Source organism: Dendropsophus ebraccatus, chromosome 1, assembly GCF_027789765.1.
Source record: "Dendropsophus ebraccatus isolate aDenEbr1 chromosome 1, aDenEbr1.pat, whole genome shotgun sequence".
Classification (NCBI taxonomy): Eukaryota; Metazoa; Chordata; class Amphibia; order Anura; family Hylidae; genus Dendropsophus; species Dendropsophus ebraccatus.
The window spans coordinates 195513890-195532771 of NC_091454.1; the positions used below are offsets into that span (position 1 = coordinate 195513890).

At 45.9% G+C, this 18882-nt stretch overlaps 2 protein-coding genes across 9 annotated transcripts in view; one reads left to right on the forward strand and one right to left on the reverse strand.

Moving 5' to 3' along the window:
* Positions 1-1045: 1045 nt before the first annotated feature.
* Positions 1046-17095, forward strand: LOC138766072 (oxaloacetate tautomerase fahd2, mitochondrial-like). 2 transcript variants are annotated; one of them, XM_069943406.1, is made up of 8 exons: positions 1046-1146; positions 4490-4753; positions 6227-6443; positions 10877-10936; positions 11817-11979; positions 13816-13924; positions 14774-14861; positions 16767-17095. In XM_069943406.1, exons 1-8 carry the CDS (start codon positions 1076-1078, stop codon positions 16827-16829), a joined length of 1035 nt encoding a protein of 344 aa, XP_069799507.1. In that variant the 5' UTR covers positions 1046-1075; the 3' UTR covers positions 16830-17095. The 2 variants fall into 2 exon arrangements, with proteins under 2 accessions (XP_069799507.1, XP_069799516.1); XM_069943415.1 differs by lacking the exon at positions 1046-1146 and adding an exon at positions 3471-3544.
* Positions 16838-18882, reverse strand: part of GPAT2 (glycerol-3-phosphate acyltransferase 2, mitochondrial) — a 43979-nt gene continuing 41934 nt past the window's right edge. For 4 of the 7 annotated variants that reach the window (XM_069943360.1, XM_069943384.1, XM_069943339.1 and 1 more), the window contains one exon: positions 16838-17279. In XM_069943360.1, the coding sequence (XP_069799461.1) occupies positions 17160-17279 (120 nt within the window). In that variant the 3' untranslated portion in view covers positions 16838-17159. Of the gene's footprint in view, positions 17296-18882 lie in introns of all 7 variants that reach the window. The other 3 variants (XM_069943368.1, XM_069943393.1, XM_069943375.1) reach the window with 2 other exon arrangements.

An 18882-nucleotide genomic window follows, 5' to 3' on the forward strand; every position in this document is an offset into this window, starting at 1 on the left:
GTAACTGTGATGTTACAATCTTCAGATTCACTGCCATTTTGTTTCAGTACTCAAGACTGTGCTAGGATATTGCTCCCCATAAGTCGCCCTGGAGCGTATATATTTTTGTACCATTCACGCCATTTGTCCCCCCCCCCCCCATTGGTAGAGAGCCCCCATTATGAGGGTCATCAGGGTCGTCCCCTTCCTGACCGCAGTCTCCGTGGATGATTGTGCAAGAGGAGGCACTATCACTTATACCCTTCCCCTGCAATGGCTGCTATAGGAACATATACAGCAGCATTACATGGAGGCCACTCAGATAAATGGGTGACTACTGAATACATGGACGTGTGGCGGGATAACTCAAGAGATCACCCCGATGTAGAGTAAGAAGAGAAGAAACACCCTGACCCCCATCTTGGCAGTAACAAGAGCCCATTGGGAAGTCACGTCCTCTCTTTTAGTGCCAGGACGTTGTATGCATCAGTGTGAGTAGCCATTCAGTGGTCGCCCATAACTAACTATCTCCTGGCCTGGCCCCTAGCCTTAATATCGCCCTGTACCACCCAACTTACTGGGGTAAAGCAGGGATGGGCAACCTTGGGCCCTCCAGCTGTTGTAAAACTACAATTCCCATCATGCCTGGACAGCCAAAGCAAAGCTTTGGCTGTCCAGGCATGATGGGAATTGTAGTTCTGCAACAGCAGGAGGGCCCAAGGTTCCCCGTTGCTGGGTTTAAAGGCCTTTTCACCTGCTCCTTTATAATAGAGAACTCCATTGTCCACAAGAAGTTACCCAACAACAATAACTTTTCTAGGTATCAGCTACAATACAGCCAGCCAGGGTGTCCACATCAGTGCCCGTGTATCAGTGTCCGCCAACCACAACTCCCATCATGCCTTCCGCTCTCAGCACATGTCGGTGGTGGTAATTTTGCAGCAGGTAGCACATGCTCAGCACACTGTGTAACCCGGCGTTTTTGAAACGGTAAGGATTTTGTCCGTTTTAAATAAAGCTTTTGTTGTTGGAGGCGCGCGGCTGGCAGGCAGTGCACGCGGGGAAATGTAGTTCTCCCGCGATCTTATCAGGTGTCATGAGACTGAGCGCTGGTTGCCCATACCGGAAGACGCTGGGCTCCGTCTTGGGTTGTCGTCCTGGAAACAGGTTTCTGGCCGTTATATATGACGTGTAGCTGAGTGCAATCGCTTCATGTACATGTAGTGTTATAGAGAGGCAGCGTCCTGTGCTGGGTGTAACATATGGAAGCTGCTCATATATATACATATGTGTATATATAAGGTGACAGGACGGTCATGTGACTGCCTGGCGCCCTCTGGGCACTTTATGCTTCTGCTACTCCTGCAGCTTTGTTGTGATGTCATAGGACAGTCACATCTCCTTCATCTCTATGAGAGTCCATACTGTATAGAGATACGGATGTAATAACAGTATATATGCTGCAGTGAAATGATAGAATCAGGAATTTGATCAAATCCCAGGAAATTATAAAATGACCACGCCGTTCCATCATTTCCCTAGGGAATTGATCAAATCACCGACCTCTTTCAGGATAATGATGAAATGAACTCTATAATCTCCCCTGCGACATAGAATTTGCTTACCAGATCGCCTCTCCCGGCCTGTCTGCTCTGCTGCCTGTCCGCCTCCGCCGCCTCTCTGCTCCCCGTTCTGCTCATTTCCCCTGCTACACTCCTCCTGCTCCCCCGGCCTGTCCCCTCCGCTCCCTGTCCACCCCCGCCGCCATATACCTGCCGGGAGGTGTGCCGCTCTGCTCCCCATCTGCCCCGCCCTGTGACATGCCTCCTGCTCCCCCGGCCTGTCCCCTCCGCTCCCTGTCCACCCCCGCCGCCATATACCTGCCGGGAGGTGTGCCGCTCTGCTCCCCATCTGCCCCACCCTGTGACATGCCTCCTGCTCCCCCGGCCTGTCCCCTCCGCTCCCTGTCCACCCCCGCCACCATATACCTGCCGGGAGGTGTGCCGCTCTGCTCCCCATCTGCCCCGCCCTGTGACATGCCTCCTGCTCCCCCGGCCTGTCCCCTCCGCTCCCTGTCCACCCCCGCCGCCATATACCTGCCGGGAGGTGTGCCGCTCTGCTCCCCATCTGCCCCGCCCTGTGACATGCCTCCTGCTCCCCCGGCCTGTCCCCTCCGCTCCCTGTCCACCCCCGCCGCCATATACCTGCCGGGAGGTGTGCCACTCTGCTCCCCATCTGCCCCGCCCTGTGACATGCCTCCTGCTCCCCCGGCCTGTCCCCTCCGCTCCCTGTCCACCCCCGCCACCATATACCTGCCGGGAGGTGTGCCGCTCTGCTCCCCATCTGCCCCGCCCTGTGACATGCCTCCTGCTCCCCCGGCCTGTCCCCTCCGCTCCCTGTCCACCCCCGCCACCATATACCTGCCGGGAGGTGTGCCGCTCTGCTCCCCATCTGCCCCGCCCTGTGACATGCCTCCTGCTCCCCCGGCCTGTCCCCTCCGCTCCCTGTCCACCCCCGCCACCATATACCTGCCGGGAGCTGTGCCGCTCTGCTCCCCATCTGCCCCACCCTGTGACATGCCTCCTGCTCCCCCGGCCGGTCCCCTCTGCTCCCTGTCCACCTACGCCGCCTCTCTGCTCCCCGTTCTGCTCATTTCCCCTGCTGCTCGCTTCCTGCTTCCCTGGCCTGTCCGCTCTGCTCCCCGCCGCCGTATGCCTGCCGGGAGGTGTGCCGCTCTGCTCCCCATCGCCAAACATACAGCCAGACGACTCCTCAATCGTTCATTCCATCATTTCTCTGAAAGGGGTCAGTGATTTGATCATTTCACTGCAACATATATACAGTATATAATAATAGTATTCCATATGCTCATGTGATGGGCAAATACACTTACATACACTTATTTTTTTAAATTCTGTATTACAGACATAGATCCCAACCTTACTGCAGATCCAAGCAGCAGTCAGGCCGGGACATGGGGCAGTAATACGGACGTGTTACACCTGTGGAGCCAGCCAGTGTCATTGTGAGGCTGGACAATAAAGCTATGGGAGATAGAGAAAAGACTTCGGATCAGCAATGTGAACATAAACAGGACAACTCCGGCGCTGATAAAAAAAAAAAATAAAATAATGAACTGAAGCTCCAGTTGGTGGCTTCATTTTTTTTCTACACTTCCTGGTTTTGGCTTTCCCATGATGCACTTTGTCTCCTGTGATGTCTAATTGACTCTGTAAAACTGTTAGAGGGCTTACAGCTTGTTCAGCCAATCAGAGCTGAGCAACCTGAGACATCTGACAAAGGGCGGCTGGCCTATCAGGGCTTAGACCCGCCTCCCTCTTGATGATGTCATTGTCACAAAATGGCTGCCACAGAACAGCCTAGGGTCAACAGTCATTAGGTAAGAATGAGTTTACTTCACTTCCTGGTGGGGGGTTGAGGGGGGAAAAGATAGGGAAGGGGCAGATAGGTGATTGAAGCATATTACAGAGTCATATACCTTTGTAATGTGTTTTACTTACTGGGGAAAAGCTTTTTGCTGGAGTACCCCTTTAACATTGAAGAGGTGAGCTGGAAACACAATTTTTCTTTTATAGTCTAAAGGGGTTTTCCAGATCTTTTTTATATTAACCATCAATATCTGATTAATGAGGTTCTGACACCCAGTCCTCTATACATACAGAGAACAGGCCTGATGCAGTTGGCTTTATAACATGGGTCTCCAAACTGCGGCCCTCCAGCTGTTGCAAAACCACAATTCCCATCATTCCAAAAGCTTTGGATTTGGCTGTCCAGGCATGATGGGAAATGTAGTATTGCAACAGCTGGAGGGCCGCAGTTTGGAGACCCATGCTCTTTATTATGTAGGGGCCTCAAATCCTACTGAAGTGAATGGGAGTTGAGTTGCACTAACCCAGCACAGCCACTACGCTGTGTATGGCGCTGTCCGCTTAAGGCTCTGTTAGGGTATACAGGCGCCACCACTGTGACTAATAGTGGATCAGTAACATTGCTGGGTGTCAGACCCCTGTCCCCCCACCAGTCAGATATTGATGACTTTTCCATGGTGGGTGATAATGCTGTATATACCACCACATATACATGTACGATACATGCCGCTTTCAGCACAGTTTTGGGCGGAGAAGCAGCTACTCATTGTTAATAAGTTACTCGGGGGTCTGTATAGGAATCTGCTGATATGTGATGTCAGCAGGACAGCTCTGCACAACGTCTAGGAGTCAGTGAGGCCACAGTATAGGGCAGCTTCACACAAGTTTACGGAGCACTTTTCAGGTTGGATTTAACCCATTAATTTCTATAGTAGGAAAGTATACAACTATATAGAAGTATATGGAGTCACAATCTTTATTCATTTCTGCCTTTATTGATTGTATAGACATAACGCAGAATGTGAGGGTCCCCCCTGTGTCCTCCGCACAGACTGAACCCCTGACAGGCGGCTGTACCCATCACAGAAGAGTATACGGACGCAGTGTTCTTTTTCTTGCAGGTTAATGTTGGGCTCTGTCCAAGGTGTCCTGCGAGCGCTCCAGTATAACCGTGTCCACTTCTCGCCCCGGAGAGGCATTTCCCACTTTCCTGTGCTGAGAATGAGGCTGATTCAGTTCCAGAGCTCGGCGTCTGCAGGTCAGAGGATCGGGATAGAGCTGGATGGAGGGAACGTCATTGACCTGAATGCCTTCGATTCCTCACTGCCATGTAGGATGAGAGAGTTCCTAGAAGGTGGCGATACCACACTACAGATAGCCAAGAGGTACATACTGATTTCTACCAGGCACTTTGCAGGCTGAAGTCACCAGCATGTTTTCGCCCCATGTTGAGGTCTATGTCAGCTACAGTATTTACTTCCAAGGGGTTTTCTGACTTATTTTTATATTTAGGAGATTAACTTACCCTGGCAATTATTGAGGGAGATTTATCAATTATAGTGTAAAGTGAAACTGGCTCAGTTGCCTCTAGCAACCAATCAGATTCCACCTTTCATTCCTCACAGACTCTTTGGAAAATGAAAGGTGGAATCTGATTGGTTGCTAGGGGCAACTGAGCCAGTTTCACTTTACACCAGTTTGATAAATCTCCCCCATTATCTCTAATTGGGTTATATTAATAATTCAGGCCTGTTTTTGAGTTTCTCAGGTCAGATTCATGACTAAGTGACATGAACGACCTAGCACCCAGCTTGTAGTGGGGTTTAAAAGACCCGCCCTGTAGACGGAAGGTAACACAAATGGGGATGTGTGTACGGGGCGTGTGTCTGCATGCTGAAGACAGAAGCCCTGTATATGGAACTATATGATCCTATACAAAGCTTCTGGGGCAGGCTGCACCAAAGGGCTCCAGGCTGAGGGTGCTATGTGATGGGAGATGACAGCAGGCTCACTATACGTACCTGCGATTATCTAATGCCGCCCAGCTGTCCCTGTAAGGACACCTCAGGGTAACGTATACAGCCTGATACCTCTGCCGAGCTTCCTCCACCACCCTCCCGGCTCCTCAGATATCTTTGTCGGCTTGGTAATCCCAGGGCATGATGACAATGCTACCGACAGCTGCGCTCTCTGCTCTGACTGACTCTATCTCCCACGTTTATTCTCAGAGCAGTGTTCGATCCCCTGCACTAAAGAGCGGTGATATTGCTCGAAGGGACTTATAACGTCAGGCTCAATATAAATATGTACCTGCTGTTATCCACACAGCCGTCCCGCTCCTGCAGCCATAGGCCACGCTGTCACTGCTCTCTTCAGTGCAGGGGCCTGGGCACTCCTCTGAGAATAAACCAAGCCAACAAAGGTAACTGGGGAGCCGGGAAGGTGGTGGAGGAAGCTCGGCAGAGGTATCAGGCTGTATATATTACACTAATATTGCTCTCTGGGGAGGTGTACGTACACTGATGGCTGGGCGGCATTAGATAACCGCAGGTAGGTATAGTGAGCCTGCTGCCATCTTCCGTCACGTAGCAGCCTCAGCCAGGATCCCTTTGGTGCGGCCTGCCCCGTCCTCTTTATCTTCAGAGAAGCCCTGTATAGGATTATTTTGTTCCATATACAGGGCTTCTCTCTTTAGCATGCAGAGACGCGCCCTGTACACAGAACGCCATTGGTGTACAGGGCAAGCGCCAGGTTGGTGATGTAACTGTGTCACTTTTTATGTTAATTTTTAGGCTCATAGTATCTTAATACTGTATACCTGGAGCTCCATCCTCTTGACACCATTGCTTGCCTTTCAGGGCCCTGGACTCTGGTCAGCACATCCTGAGCCGCTGTCAGCTCTCTATCTTGTCTCCCATCACCAACCCTGAGAAGGTTATTTGTGTCGGGATGAACTATGTCGACCACTGCCTGGAGCAAAATGTCCCCGTTCCTAAAGAGCCCATCATCTTCAGCAAGTTTCCCACCTCCATCGTTGGTCCTTATGACTCCATTGTCCTTCCTGCAGAAAGTCAGGTGCCTGTGTTCATTTTTGGTGGGGAACCAATCACCAAAATTTCGGGCAATAAAGTAAAAATACGGCATAGAAACACATGTTAAAGTATTGTATTGCCCCCCCCAAAAGTTATACAAATCATCATTATACATTTATTATGGAAAATGCTTATAAAGTGCTTTTTTTCCCTGCACATACATCAAGGCTTCACTTTTTGGATAACATGGTGATGTCACTTCTTGGATAACATGCTGATGTCATTTCCTGGATAACATCGTGATGTCACGACCCGACTCCCAGGCTGTGGCTGCTGGAGAGGATGATGGCAGATGGATGCTTAGTGTCCCTCCAGTGCCCTGTGTCCCTCGGTGTCCCCCTGCCATCATCCTCTCCAGCCACAGCCGCACAGCTCTGGGAGTCGGGGCCTGACATCACCATGTTATCCAGGAAGTGACATCACCATTTTATCCAGGAAGTGACATCACCATGTTATCCAGGAGGTGAAGCCTTGATGCAGTAGTAGGTGCAGGGAAAAAACACTTTATATGCATTTTCCATAATAAGTGTATATTGGGGATTTGTACAACTTAAATGAAAATTTTAGCTGGACTTCTCCTTTAAGCACTTTAGACACATATAAGAAAATATACATAAGAAAATAGCGCATTAAGTATTTCTTTGCTGTATTTTTAGTTAATTATCAGAAATATTGGTGATTTGTTCTCTGTAAAGGTGTCACCACCTGATAGTCAACTAAGTTATATGGGAGACATAGTGTAAGCCCTGAGGTGTAAGTTACATACAGTGGGGAAAACAAGTATTTGGTACTCCGCTGATTCTGCATGTTTTCCCACCTACAAAGGACCTGTGAGAGACAGAATCTATAAAAGAATTCCAGAAAATCACATTGTATGATCTTTAAATAATTTATTACAGGAAATAAGTATTGGATCACCTATCAATCAGCAAGAATTCTGTCTCTCACTAACGTGTTATAATTTCTTTAAGAAGCTTCTCCTACTCTGCAGTCATTACTTGCAGTAATTGCACCTGTTTGAACTTGTTACCTGTATAAAAAAAAAAACACCTGTCTAAACACTCAATCAATCATACCCCAACCTCTCCATCATGGCCAAGACCAAAGAGCTGTCTATGAACACCAGGGACAAAATTGTAGACCTTCACAAGGCTGGGATGGGCTAGAGTACAATAGAAAAGCAGCTTGGTGAGAAGGTAACAACTGTTGGCCCAATTATTATTATTATTATTATTATTATTATTATTATTATTAGAAAATGGAAGACATACAAGATGACTGTCAATCTCTGGGGCTCCATGCAAGATCTCGCTTCATGGTTAAGGATGATTCTGATAAAGGTCAGGAATCAGCCCAGAACTATACGGAAGGACCTCATCAATGACCTGAAAAGAGCTGGCACCACAGTCTTAAAAATTAACACTACGCCATTATTGCCTAAAATCTTGCAGGACATGCAGGGTCCTCCCGCTGAAGACAGTACATGTCCAGGCCCATTTGAAGTTTCCTGGTTACCTGATCTGGATGATCCAGAGGAAGCATGGGAGACGGTCATGAGGTCGGATGAGGCCGAAATAGAACTTTACTCACCATGTTTGGAAGAGTACAACGCCAAGAGCACTGTCCCAACCGTGAAGCATGTGGGTGGAAACATCATCCTTTGGGGTGCTTTTTTGCAGAGGAGACAGGAGGCACCATATTGATGGGAGATTTAGGCCAACAACCTCCATCCCTCAGTGAGACTATGTAAGATGGGTGGTTGCTGGGTCATGACAATAACCAGAAACACACAGCCAGGTCAGTGAGGAGCAGATCTGTAAGAACCATATCAAGGTCCTGGAGTGGCCCAGCCAGTCTCCACACCGGAACCCAATAGAAAATCTTTGGAGGAAGCTGAAATGTTGCCCAGTGACAGCCTCAAAACCTGAAAGATCTGGAGAACATGTGTATGGAGGAGCAGGACACAATCCCTGCTGCAGTGTCTGCAAATCATACAATGGGATTTTCTGGATTTTTTTTTTTAACAGGTGAAGTGTACCTATAATAAAGACTACACACCTCTCCATTCTTTGTAGGTGGGAAAACTTGCAAAATTGGCCGTGTATCAAATACTTCTTTTCTCCACTGTATATGATCTTGATGGGAGATGTAGTGTTCGCCTTGAGAACTACTAAATGTGTCAGGGTAAGTAATTCTAAGGGTGTGTGCACACTACCGATTCCGCAGATTGCCCCCACTCACGGCCGCGCACATTTCCGCCGGTGCCATAGACTCAATTCTATGGTCGGCGGCTGATCTGCACGGATTCCGTAGTGTGCACATACCCTTATTCTGAGGCTGGGTTCACACTATGTATATTTCAGTCAGTATTGCGGTCCTCATATTGCAACCAAAACCAGGAGTGGATTGAAAACACAGAAAGGCTCTGTTCACACAATGGTGAAATTGAGTGGATGGCCGCCATTTAATGGCAAATATTTGCTGTTATTTTAAAACAACGGCTGTTATATTGAAATAATGGCCGTTATTTACTGTTATATGGCAGCCATCCACTCAATTTCAACATTGTGTGAACAGAGCCTTTCTGTGTTTTTAATCCACTCCTGGTTTTGGTTGCAATATGAGGACCACAATACTGACTGAAATATACGTAGTGTGAACCCAGCCTGAAACTGTAAAGGAGAAAACTCCTCAGTCGGTCATAAGGAACAGCACAATTTCTGAGGAAACTTCAGGAGCTCCAGGTACTGGCGGTGACTCATGTGCAGGGGATGGCACACTGCTTCTCCTAGACAAGGCGGCCGTGGATATATTTTAGGCTCTGTTCACATCTGCGTTGGAGGCTCACTGGGAACTTCCGCCATAGATTCTGTCATGTTTGACAGGAGAAGTAGTGCTGCATGCGGTGCTAATTTTCCCATCAAAATGACAGACACTTTAGCAGAACCTGACAGAGACCCCATTGTACGTCAAAGGAAACCATTATGCAGATGTGAACAGAGCCTTAACACTGCCCGCTCTAAGAGGTGCCTACTTTACTGAATGCATAAAAATAGCATTTGGAGCAATCTCTTTCTACAGGGACACATTTTGTGTTTGTCTATGATACCCCTTAGGCAAACATTAGATGTATATACTATAAGCTGTCATTACCTAGAGGCACTGTTTTACTATAAGTCCAGTTTCTGACACAACTGTAAGTATTACATATAGGCATTTTCTGACAAGTGATCTGTGGGGTCTGACTATCTTCATCAGCCCCATAGAGTTGGAGCGGCAGCTTGCATGCCCAACCACTTCTGGTAGGACCCCTTTCAGGTGTGACCCCAACTACTAATCTGACACATAACCTCTATCCGATAGATAGATAGATAGATAGATAGATAGATAGATAGATAGATAGATAGATAGATGAAGTGTCCTTAATTTAAAATCCCTTTCCACTTATTGGAGAGTTGAAGGGTTATTTTGCTGAAACATAACTTTTCATATGTTGCTGCCCATAGTGAGACTAACAATTCCTTCCATACTTATCTATTCAGTCTCCTTCCCCCAGGTCTGAGCTGCTGCCTTCTGCTGAAAACACAATAAACTGTGTATGATCTTTTCTCTCCATTCCCCCTCCCTTCCGAGACAACTGACTTAATTAGCATCTTGACTTCAGAAAAAGCCTCCCAGCAGTACAAAGAAGCTCAGTTGCAGATACAGCCAGCCAGGGACTTGTTTACATGAGCTGTCTTGGAAGGGAACGGGAGGAGGGGGAAATGGAGAGAAAAACTCACACACAGATTTTTGTGTCTTGAGCAGAAAGCAGCAGCTCAGAAGGAGACTGAATAGATAGTTACAAGTGTGGAATGGATTGTTAGTCCAAGGGTAGCAGAATATGAAAAGTTATGTTTGAGCAGAATACCCCTTTAATTTGCTTACTCCATCTCCAATGGAAACATTTGTTTAAGGTCAGTAGAAAAATAATGAAGTTTCCAAATGTGTAGAATTTCTGCTGACATGGGACAACCAGCTCATGATTTAAGAGGTTGTCCAAGAATAAAAAAAAAAAAAAAAAAACATGGCTGCTTTATTCTAGAAACAGCGCGACCCAGTGTGGTACTGTAGTTCTGCTGTACTTACTTTGTTTTGGATTTGTTTTTTCATGAAGCACATGGATTTCTCTAACCTCCTTTAAGATGAATAGAACTGTCATAGTGTGTTTATTGGTTGCCTTGTTAACTGCTATGTACAGGTTATCTTATATAATATAATATAGGGAGAATGTATAATAGATTGTGCAGTGTTACTTATCATAAGCTACTATTACAGGTGTTAGCCACTAGATGGCGCTATTACATTGTTTATCATTTTCTATCTGCTTCTCTTTTTATAGTGATAATGTTCTCATAGTTTTCTCTCTGTTTGCAGGAAGTGGATTGGGAAGTTGAACTGGCTTTTGTCATAGGAAAAAAAGGGAAAAATATCAAGGTACAAATGGATAGATTAATTTTTTAATGCATGGATTACAAGCACAATTTCTTTTAAAGATAGAAGCTGTTTTTATTATTACAAGCATAATTATGGAAAGACTAGCACAGACTCAATGTACACCAAGCTTCCTTAAGTACGCTGCTTTAAGGCTGAAATACGTAAGACTCAATCTGTTGAAGCAAGATATCCACATTAGGGACTGAAGTAAGTGTACTATTACACGTTTTAGTAAACTAGCGCCATTTTGCTAGATCGGTGCTTATTTACTGAACCTATAAGTCAGCCCAAAATTGGGCAGTTAGGGCTGCATGGACATCGTTAGCATCGTTCGAGCCGACCACACGTGTAATAGTGATGAGTGGCTGACGAATGTCCAAACAACTGATACCTTATCTCTCCCCGCTCCTGGTCTTCTCTCCTGTGCTCCGCAGCTTCCTGGCCCTGGTGGCAGCAGCAGCAGCGTCTGAGCGGCCCATTAGCTGACAGGCCGCAGTGATCCCGGCTTTGCTTGGCTGAGCGGCCTCTGCGGAGCACAGGAGAGAAGACTGAGAGCGGGGAGAGGTAAGGTATCAGGTGTTTGGATAATGGTCAGCTGTCGGCCGCGCATCACTATTACACGTAGCAATGCGTGGTCGGTGCCCGACAATTTTAGGTCCAAACCTAAAATGATCATTTCATTGGCTGATCGTTGTTTCTATTACAATAATAGAGACAATAATTGTCCCATGTAATTGGTGTCAGTAAGGAGAAGGCTTCATAGACCTATGATGTTTGTATCATACAGTGTGGGGGTAATGGTTCCCACTATCCTTTTCCTGTGTTACATTGAAAGATGTGACTCTCCCTTTATACAGACACATTTCTGCTGTATACACAGGAGCAGGACGCAATGGAGCATGTGGCAGGATTTACCGTGGCTCATGACGTTAGTGCTCGTGACTGGCAGATGAAAAAGAACGGCAAGCAGTGGCTTCTGGGTAAAACATTCGACACTTTTTGTCCAATGGGCCCAGCGCTTGTCACTAAAGATGCCGTCTCAGGTATTTATGTTTATGTTACTTTAGGAGACAATGTACAATGTATTGTTCATGACTCTTTGATTAATTGGTCATTATCATTTCAACAAACTGCAAAAACTACTTAAAGTCACCACTCCTGACTAGAGATGATCGAACATCGGGAATTTTCAGGTTCAAATTTAGTGGAAAGCTGATGGTTCGAGTTCAACGAACCTGAAAATTCCCGATGTTTGATCATCTCTACTCCTGACCTGTTTCAGCAACTACATCCAATGACAATGAAATAACAATTCTGCACCATCCTTTCTTATAGCTGTGTGATGTGCTGTTCCTCTGTTATTCTTACTAGAAATGTATGACCCAATAACTAAGTGGGTGTTACCAATTGGGGGTGTGTCCTTACACTGATACTATCCAATCAGAGCTGTCAGTGCTCAACAGTGTAGGGTCACGCCCCCAACACCCATATGGCTTTTTAGTTATACATTTCTAGTAAGAATAGCAGAGGAATGGCACATCACCGAGCTATAAGAAAGGATGATCCAGAATTGTTTCATGAGAAAAACAAGGATATATTAAAACAGACATGTCAGGAGTGGTGACTATAGTAACCTGCTTGGATTGCTAGATATAGGAGATTAAAGGGGTACTCTGGGCGAGGGCCTTTTTTTGATGTATGCTCTGGGATGGGTTGTTTAAAAATAAGAATGGACACTTTCCTCCTCCCTGGCATTGCAGCCAATGAGCAACAGAGGTGGGACACTACTGATTGGCTGGAGTACCTCTTTAAATCTCATCCCGGTGCTAGATTCACAGCTGAGACTAGGGGGTACATTTACGAAACGCCCGCCCGAGGCATACGCCAGGGAGAAGGTGCAGATTCGTCTGCTCCCTGGCGTACGCCTGCCGTATGCCCTGCTCGCCCGATGGGTGGGCTGGGGGGGCATGACAAGGTGGGGAGGAGGTGTGGCCTCCTCACATTGCCTCATTGATCATGATTAAATCATGATCCAAATCTACACCCCCCCCCCCTAGGTTCCCACACAGTATTTTGGGCTTTACTTTGGTCACCACTTTTACCAAAACCAGGAGTGAGACCAAAACACAGGAAAAGGTGCTAATCTTTCCATTATAGGTTTTTTTTATTGGTGTGTGTTGCATTCTTGGTTTGGACAGAACTGCTGACCAAAATGAGGTCCAAAATACCATGTGAACCCAACCTTCTCTGCTCAATACTCCTGGATAATCTTCCATGCTGCTGCTTCTGTGGGTGTCCTACAAAGGTATAGGGGAGCGGGATCCCTCATATGTCTATGGGAGACATCATAGCAGCTAGTCTACACCCTCTAGCTGAGGAAGGACTTAAAATGATAAAATGAGAGAGAAACATTGCAGAAGGGTGGTGACTAGAGATGAGCGAACCTTGAGCATGCTCGAGTCCATCCGAACCCGAACTTTTGGCATTTGATTAGCGGCGGCTGCTGAACTTGGATAAAGCCCTAAGGCTACATGGAAATCATGGACATAGTCATTGGCTGTATCCATGTTTTCCAGACAACCTTAGAGCTTTATCCAAGTTCAGCAGCCCCAGCTAATCAAATGCCGAACGTTCGGGTTTTGATCGACACGAACCTGAACCCGGTTCGCTCATCTGTAGTGGTGACAAATCTCATATACGAGTTATATAATGGTCAGAAATAGTGCTGCTCCTCATGTACACGCTAGACATGTTTTTCCTGTAACTTTCTTGCGGATATTCTGTGCAGCCGTGTTGTACACCAGCACTCAGGCTTGACTGTAGACATAACACTGCATCACGCTTGCACTGCACAATAACCAAGTCCCCTTCCTTCCCAGATCCCCACAGTCTTGGAATCCGTTGCCGTGTGAATGGGAACCTCGTCCAGGATAGTAACACAAACCAGATGGTTTTCAAGACGGAAGCTCTCATTGCCTGGGTCTCCAAGTGAGGGTTTACTCGTGAAACATTGGCCAAATGAGAAAAAAAAGAAAATTCTTTGCTGTAAACACTGTCAAAGTTATTGCCTCTTCACCTCTGCCCTATGTCTGTACATTCAAAAAAGACCCATAATGGATGCGAGACAGACGTGGCATTCTGAATGTCTCATGGACTATGAATCACGGCACACAGAGGCGCTCCTATTGTACTAACTTTAGCATCAATCCTTTTGTTCAAAAGGTTTTATTATATTGCAAGGACAAGTTGTTTACTAGTAAGATACGTAAGATGCAGACAACAGTTGAAACACGGGCACATTTATAAGAACTGAAGACATGAGGCCACAGATACAGGAATTTCTCTAACATACACCCTTAGGCCATGTTCACACCTTGTAAGAGACCGGATGTTCCGTGGCAAACGGCCGGTCTCAGAAAAGATCATCCCGGATTACTACAGTAGTGTGCGGAAGATCTTTAGCGCCGCTGAGTTCTGATGCGGGCGCATCCGTGTGTGCCTGCATCAGAACTCTCCACTGCACACAATGGAGCGTGCAGCCAGAGCCGCTCAGGGTGTTTCAGCGCCACCCCGTCCTCAGGTTGTGTGTGGTATTACAATTCACCTCCATTCACTTCAATGAAATTGAGCTACAAAATCCACACCCAAACTGAGGACAGGAGAGGTGCTGTTTTTAGTAGAAGGCAGCCATGTTTTTCTAAGCCTGGATAATCCCTTTAATAGTTATAGAAATACTCACTGTATTATAAGTGTAGTGTGCATCTTCATTCAGTCCGATGTTATAAGTGCAGAAACACTATATACAGTATATTCTGACTTGGCTATGTCTCCTTTCAGATTTGTCACATTAAATCCAGGAGATGTATTTCTTACTGGGACGCCCCCTGGAGTCGGAGTATTCAGGAAACCTCCAGTATTCCTTAAGGTGAGAGATGTGGATAGCGGAAGTGGTAAAGTTTCCTTTCTTGTCTTACTATAAATGACATTATTAATAATAGGAAATCACATGACAATAGAAACTGGTTTCCTCGTGATTTTCAGTGCATGACTTCTGTACTTCAATAGGACAATGTACTATATACTGTATGCGCCCCTTAGGCCTCATTCACACATTCAGTGATTTTTATGGTCTGCAAATACTCAATTCTCCGTGGAGAATGGTCCGTAATTGCATCCGTAGTCGCAAAAATGTTGAATTGGTAAAGAAAATAAATAAATAACTAGTTTGCTTAGATTTGATCCACGTTTTTCACGGACGTGACATGCATAAACAACACGGATCCCATAGCCTTCTATTGGCAAGTCCATGCTGCAATTCAGTCCGCACTAGGACATATCCTATATTTTTGCTGCACAGATTGCAGATCCACGAAAGAACAGAATGTGTGAACAGCACAATAGAAATCAATGGGCAATGCCTGATTACGGATACGCAATCACGGACAACTTTACTGAACATGTGATTAAGGCCTTAGGCAGTGGTTTAGCCCAGAGATGGGGAACCTTTGGCCATCCAGCTGTTGCAAAACTACAATTTCCATCATCACCTGGACAGCCAAACCTTAAGGATATCCCTGGTTTAGCATATCAAGATAAAGGACATACACCAAACAGCCATAACATTAAAACCACTGCCAGGTGAATGACTGATTATCTCAGTACAATGGTGGCTGTTAGAAGTTGTGATATATTAGGCAGTAGGTTTTTTAGGGGCCTATTCCATAGAGTAATAATTGGCCCGATTCAGCCGATTATCGCTCCGTGGAATAGAGAGAACGATCAGCCAATGATTGTGTCATCTGCTGATTGTTTTATTTAGCTTTAAACCTAAAATCATCGGGCACCGACCGTGCATCGTTGTGTGAAATAGCGATGCGCGGTTGGTGCCTGATGATTTCAAAAGCACCATGCTTTACCTAGCATGTTGCAGGGCTTCTCCACTCCGAAGCTTCTGCTGCGCACTGGACCGGGAGGGAGAAGGAGCGCAGGAGAAGACCTGCAACATGCTTAGGTAAGTATGGTGTTTAAATCAAGGGCTGCAAGGACATCGGTAACTATGTCCCTGCAGCCCTCGCTAAACGATTATAAGGCCGCGGAATAGGCCCAGTAAACAAGCGTCGATCTAGCAGATTTTCAGATTTTACATTATTGATCGGGCCTCCATCTGCCCGAGGAATAGGACCCTTAGATGTGTTGAATGTAGGACAAATGTGCAAGTGGAAGGGGCCATTAACACATCTGCAAAATACAGTCCATGCACAGAAAGTATGTTGCAGCCTGGACCTTGGAGCTCCTGGCATGATATTGAATGCTGATGCTGGAAACCCCGAGGTCCAGGCCGCAGCATGCTGTCTGACAAGGACCAAATTGTGATGGATACACAAATGGGACAGAGTAAAGAACAGCAGTGGGATGTTCCTAGTTTGCGGTGGTTAGTACCTAGCATAGGTTGGCCAAGAAAGGACAAAGGTAATTCGGCAAAAGGATCATGGGTGCTGGAGGCTCACAGATGCGTCTGATCCCAAAGAACTTGAACAAACTGCTGAAAAAAAGTTACAGCTGGCTATGATGGAAAGCTGTGAGAACACACAGGGCCTCGCAGCTTGCTGTGTATTGGGGTACATAACTGCACACCCCTCTTTATGGCTGGCAGAACCAGACCATGGAGAAATAGCAGGAAGTTTATGTTCCATCATGTGGATGGCCGGGTGCATACGACTATCAGACATGGCCTGGTTATCTAGGCATTAGTCCAATTCCTTATGTTTTTATGGCACACTGCTGCTATTGCTGATAAATGATATTTACTATCTGTCACCTTATTTTTCAGACAGGAGATGTGGTTGAATGTGAAATTGATCAGCTAGGAGTGATCAGCAACCCCGTGGTGTGAAGATATAGACATAACAAGAGACAGACACTGCAACGTAGAACATTCAGGTTTATTAATAAGGAAATCACAGAGACGACACAGTCCTGCAGCGCCCCCTATGTCTGACGGTCGGTGCAGCCATCAGAAGCCTGGATGACGCTCATCACTTAAACTAAATAGTTTTTACATTTTATTAATCAAATGCTAAATAACAAAAAACAATCAACCTAAATATGAAAACTTTATACGTACTGACAGCCAAACATGCTATACCAAAATCTCCACTATCTCTGATTCTGTGATTTGTTCAGGCGTCTCTTCGGTCGCTCAGTGAGGATAAGTCTCTCCTGCTCATCGTCTGTATATAAACTGCTGGATGAAAGTTGTCAGGTTCTTGCAGTTATCCTCCAGGAGAAATGTCTCTGAGAGATGGAGAATTGATCCATGACAGCTCTGTGAGCACTCAAACACCTGCAAATGGAGAGAGCTGTGTACAGCGTGCTGTTATCTTGTCAGCAGAGTATGGGTGCCGTGCAGTTTGATACTGAGGGTAGAACACTGTCAACACATCATTTACATACACTAAATGACTTTAGAGCAATGGCCATGAAGTTCAACCTCTTAGAAGGCAAAGCAAATCTCTGGTGCAAAGAGAACAATTCTACATTTTTCTGATCCTAAATCCAAATCTTACCAAGCTATCTCTCTCAACCTCAGCATATACATTAGTCCTTTATGGAAGGTGTAAACCACAGCCAGGATGCTTTGGTGTAGGGCTTATACCTCCAAGGACAAAAGAGTCGGGAGGCCACCATACACAATCAGCAAATCCCAGTTAACTTTATTATAAGCTGTCTAGGCACCTTAAAGGGGTTGTCCAGCGAAAATCTTTTTATTTCAAATCAACTGGTGTCAGAACGTTATATAGATTTGTAATTTACCTCTATTAAAAAATCTTAAGTCTTCCTATACTTATCAGCTGCTGTATGTCAAGCAGGAAATGTTTTCTTTTCAGTCTGACACAGCGCTCTCTGCTGTCATCTCTGGTCAAGAGCAGGAGAGTTTTTTTTTTTTTTATAGGGATTTATAGACAGCCGAGACAGAGTTCCTGTCTCGGCCAGAGATGTCAGCAGAGAGCACTGTGTAAGACTGATAATAAAACACCATTTCCTGCAGGACATATAGTAGCTAATAAGTATGGGAAGACTTATTTTTTAATAGAAGTAAATTACAAATCTATATAACTTTCTGGCACCAGTTGATTCGAAAGAAAAAGATTTTCGCTGGATGACCCCTTTAACCCCATTTTACAAGACTGTCCCACTTTCACTGTGACTTATCCCAACATACTGTTTTTTTGTAGGTTTTGAAAGTAGGACCTGCAGCAGTTAGCTGGAGCAGATCCCATATAACAAAAAAAGAAAATCTGTGATTTACCATATTGTTCTGTATTGTGCAGCCTGTTACAGGCCAGGAAACCTTAGGCTTTATTCTAGCCATTAGAAACTGAGAAGCTTGAGTAAGTTTAGGTTTCTGACACCTATGGCTGTTTTCCAGGAAGCCCTAGGGCTGCATCCATCTTCTCCAGCCACCAGGAGTGAAATGCTGAGTGTTCAGGGTTCTACGAACAAACTTAAGAGCTGTATTACACGGCCCAATCAAAGACGTAAAAGAGCGCCATTCCCTGCAGCAGTCTGTGGAACTTCAGAGCCAGTCTCTGAAGTAACAGGCTGCTCAGCCAATCGCTGGTTAGCCGTGCATCGCTATTACATGTAGCGATGCCCAGGTGATGGGCGATTATTTTAGGTCAGGACCAAAAGACACAATCAGCTGATGATCATTGTCATTGGCTGATCGTTGTCTTTATAAGCAGGGCAATAATCGATTATCGCTTCATATAACTGTAGTTTCGCTCGTCTCTACTTTATTGACACTGTATGTGATAGCTGTACAGTTGTTGTTAAACTAAAACTTGAACCCATCAGGAGAGAACATTTCCTCAAATAAGCACTGGCATTAGGGAGAGTTTTGACATGACTCTCCACCAATGAGAAGAATGAGTGCAGAGGTTCAC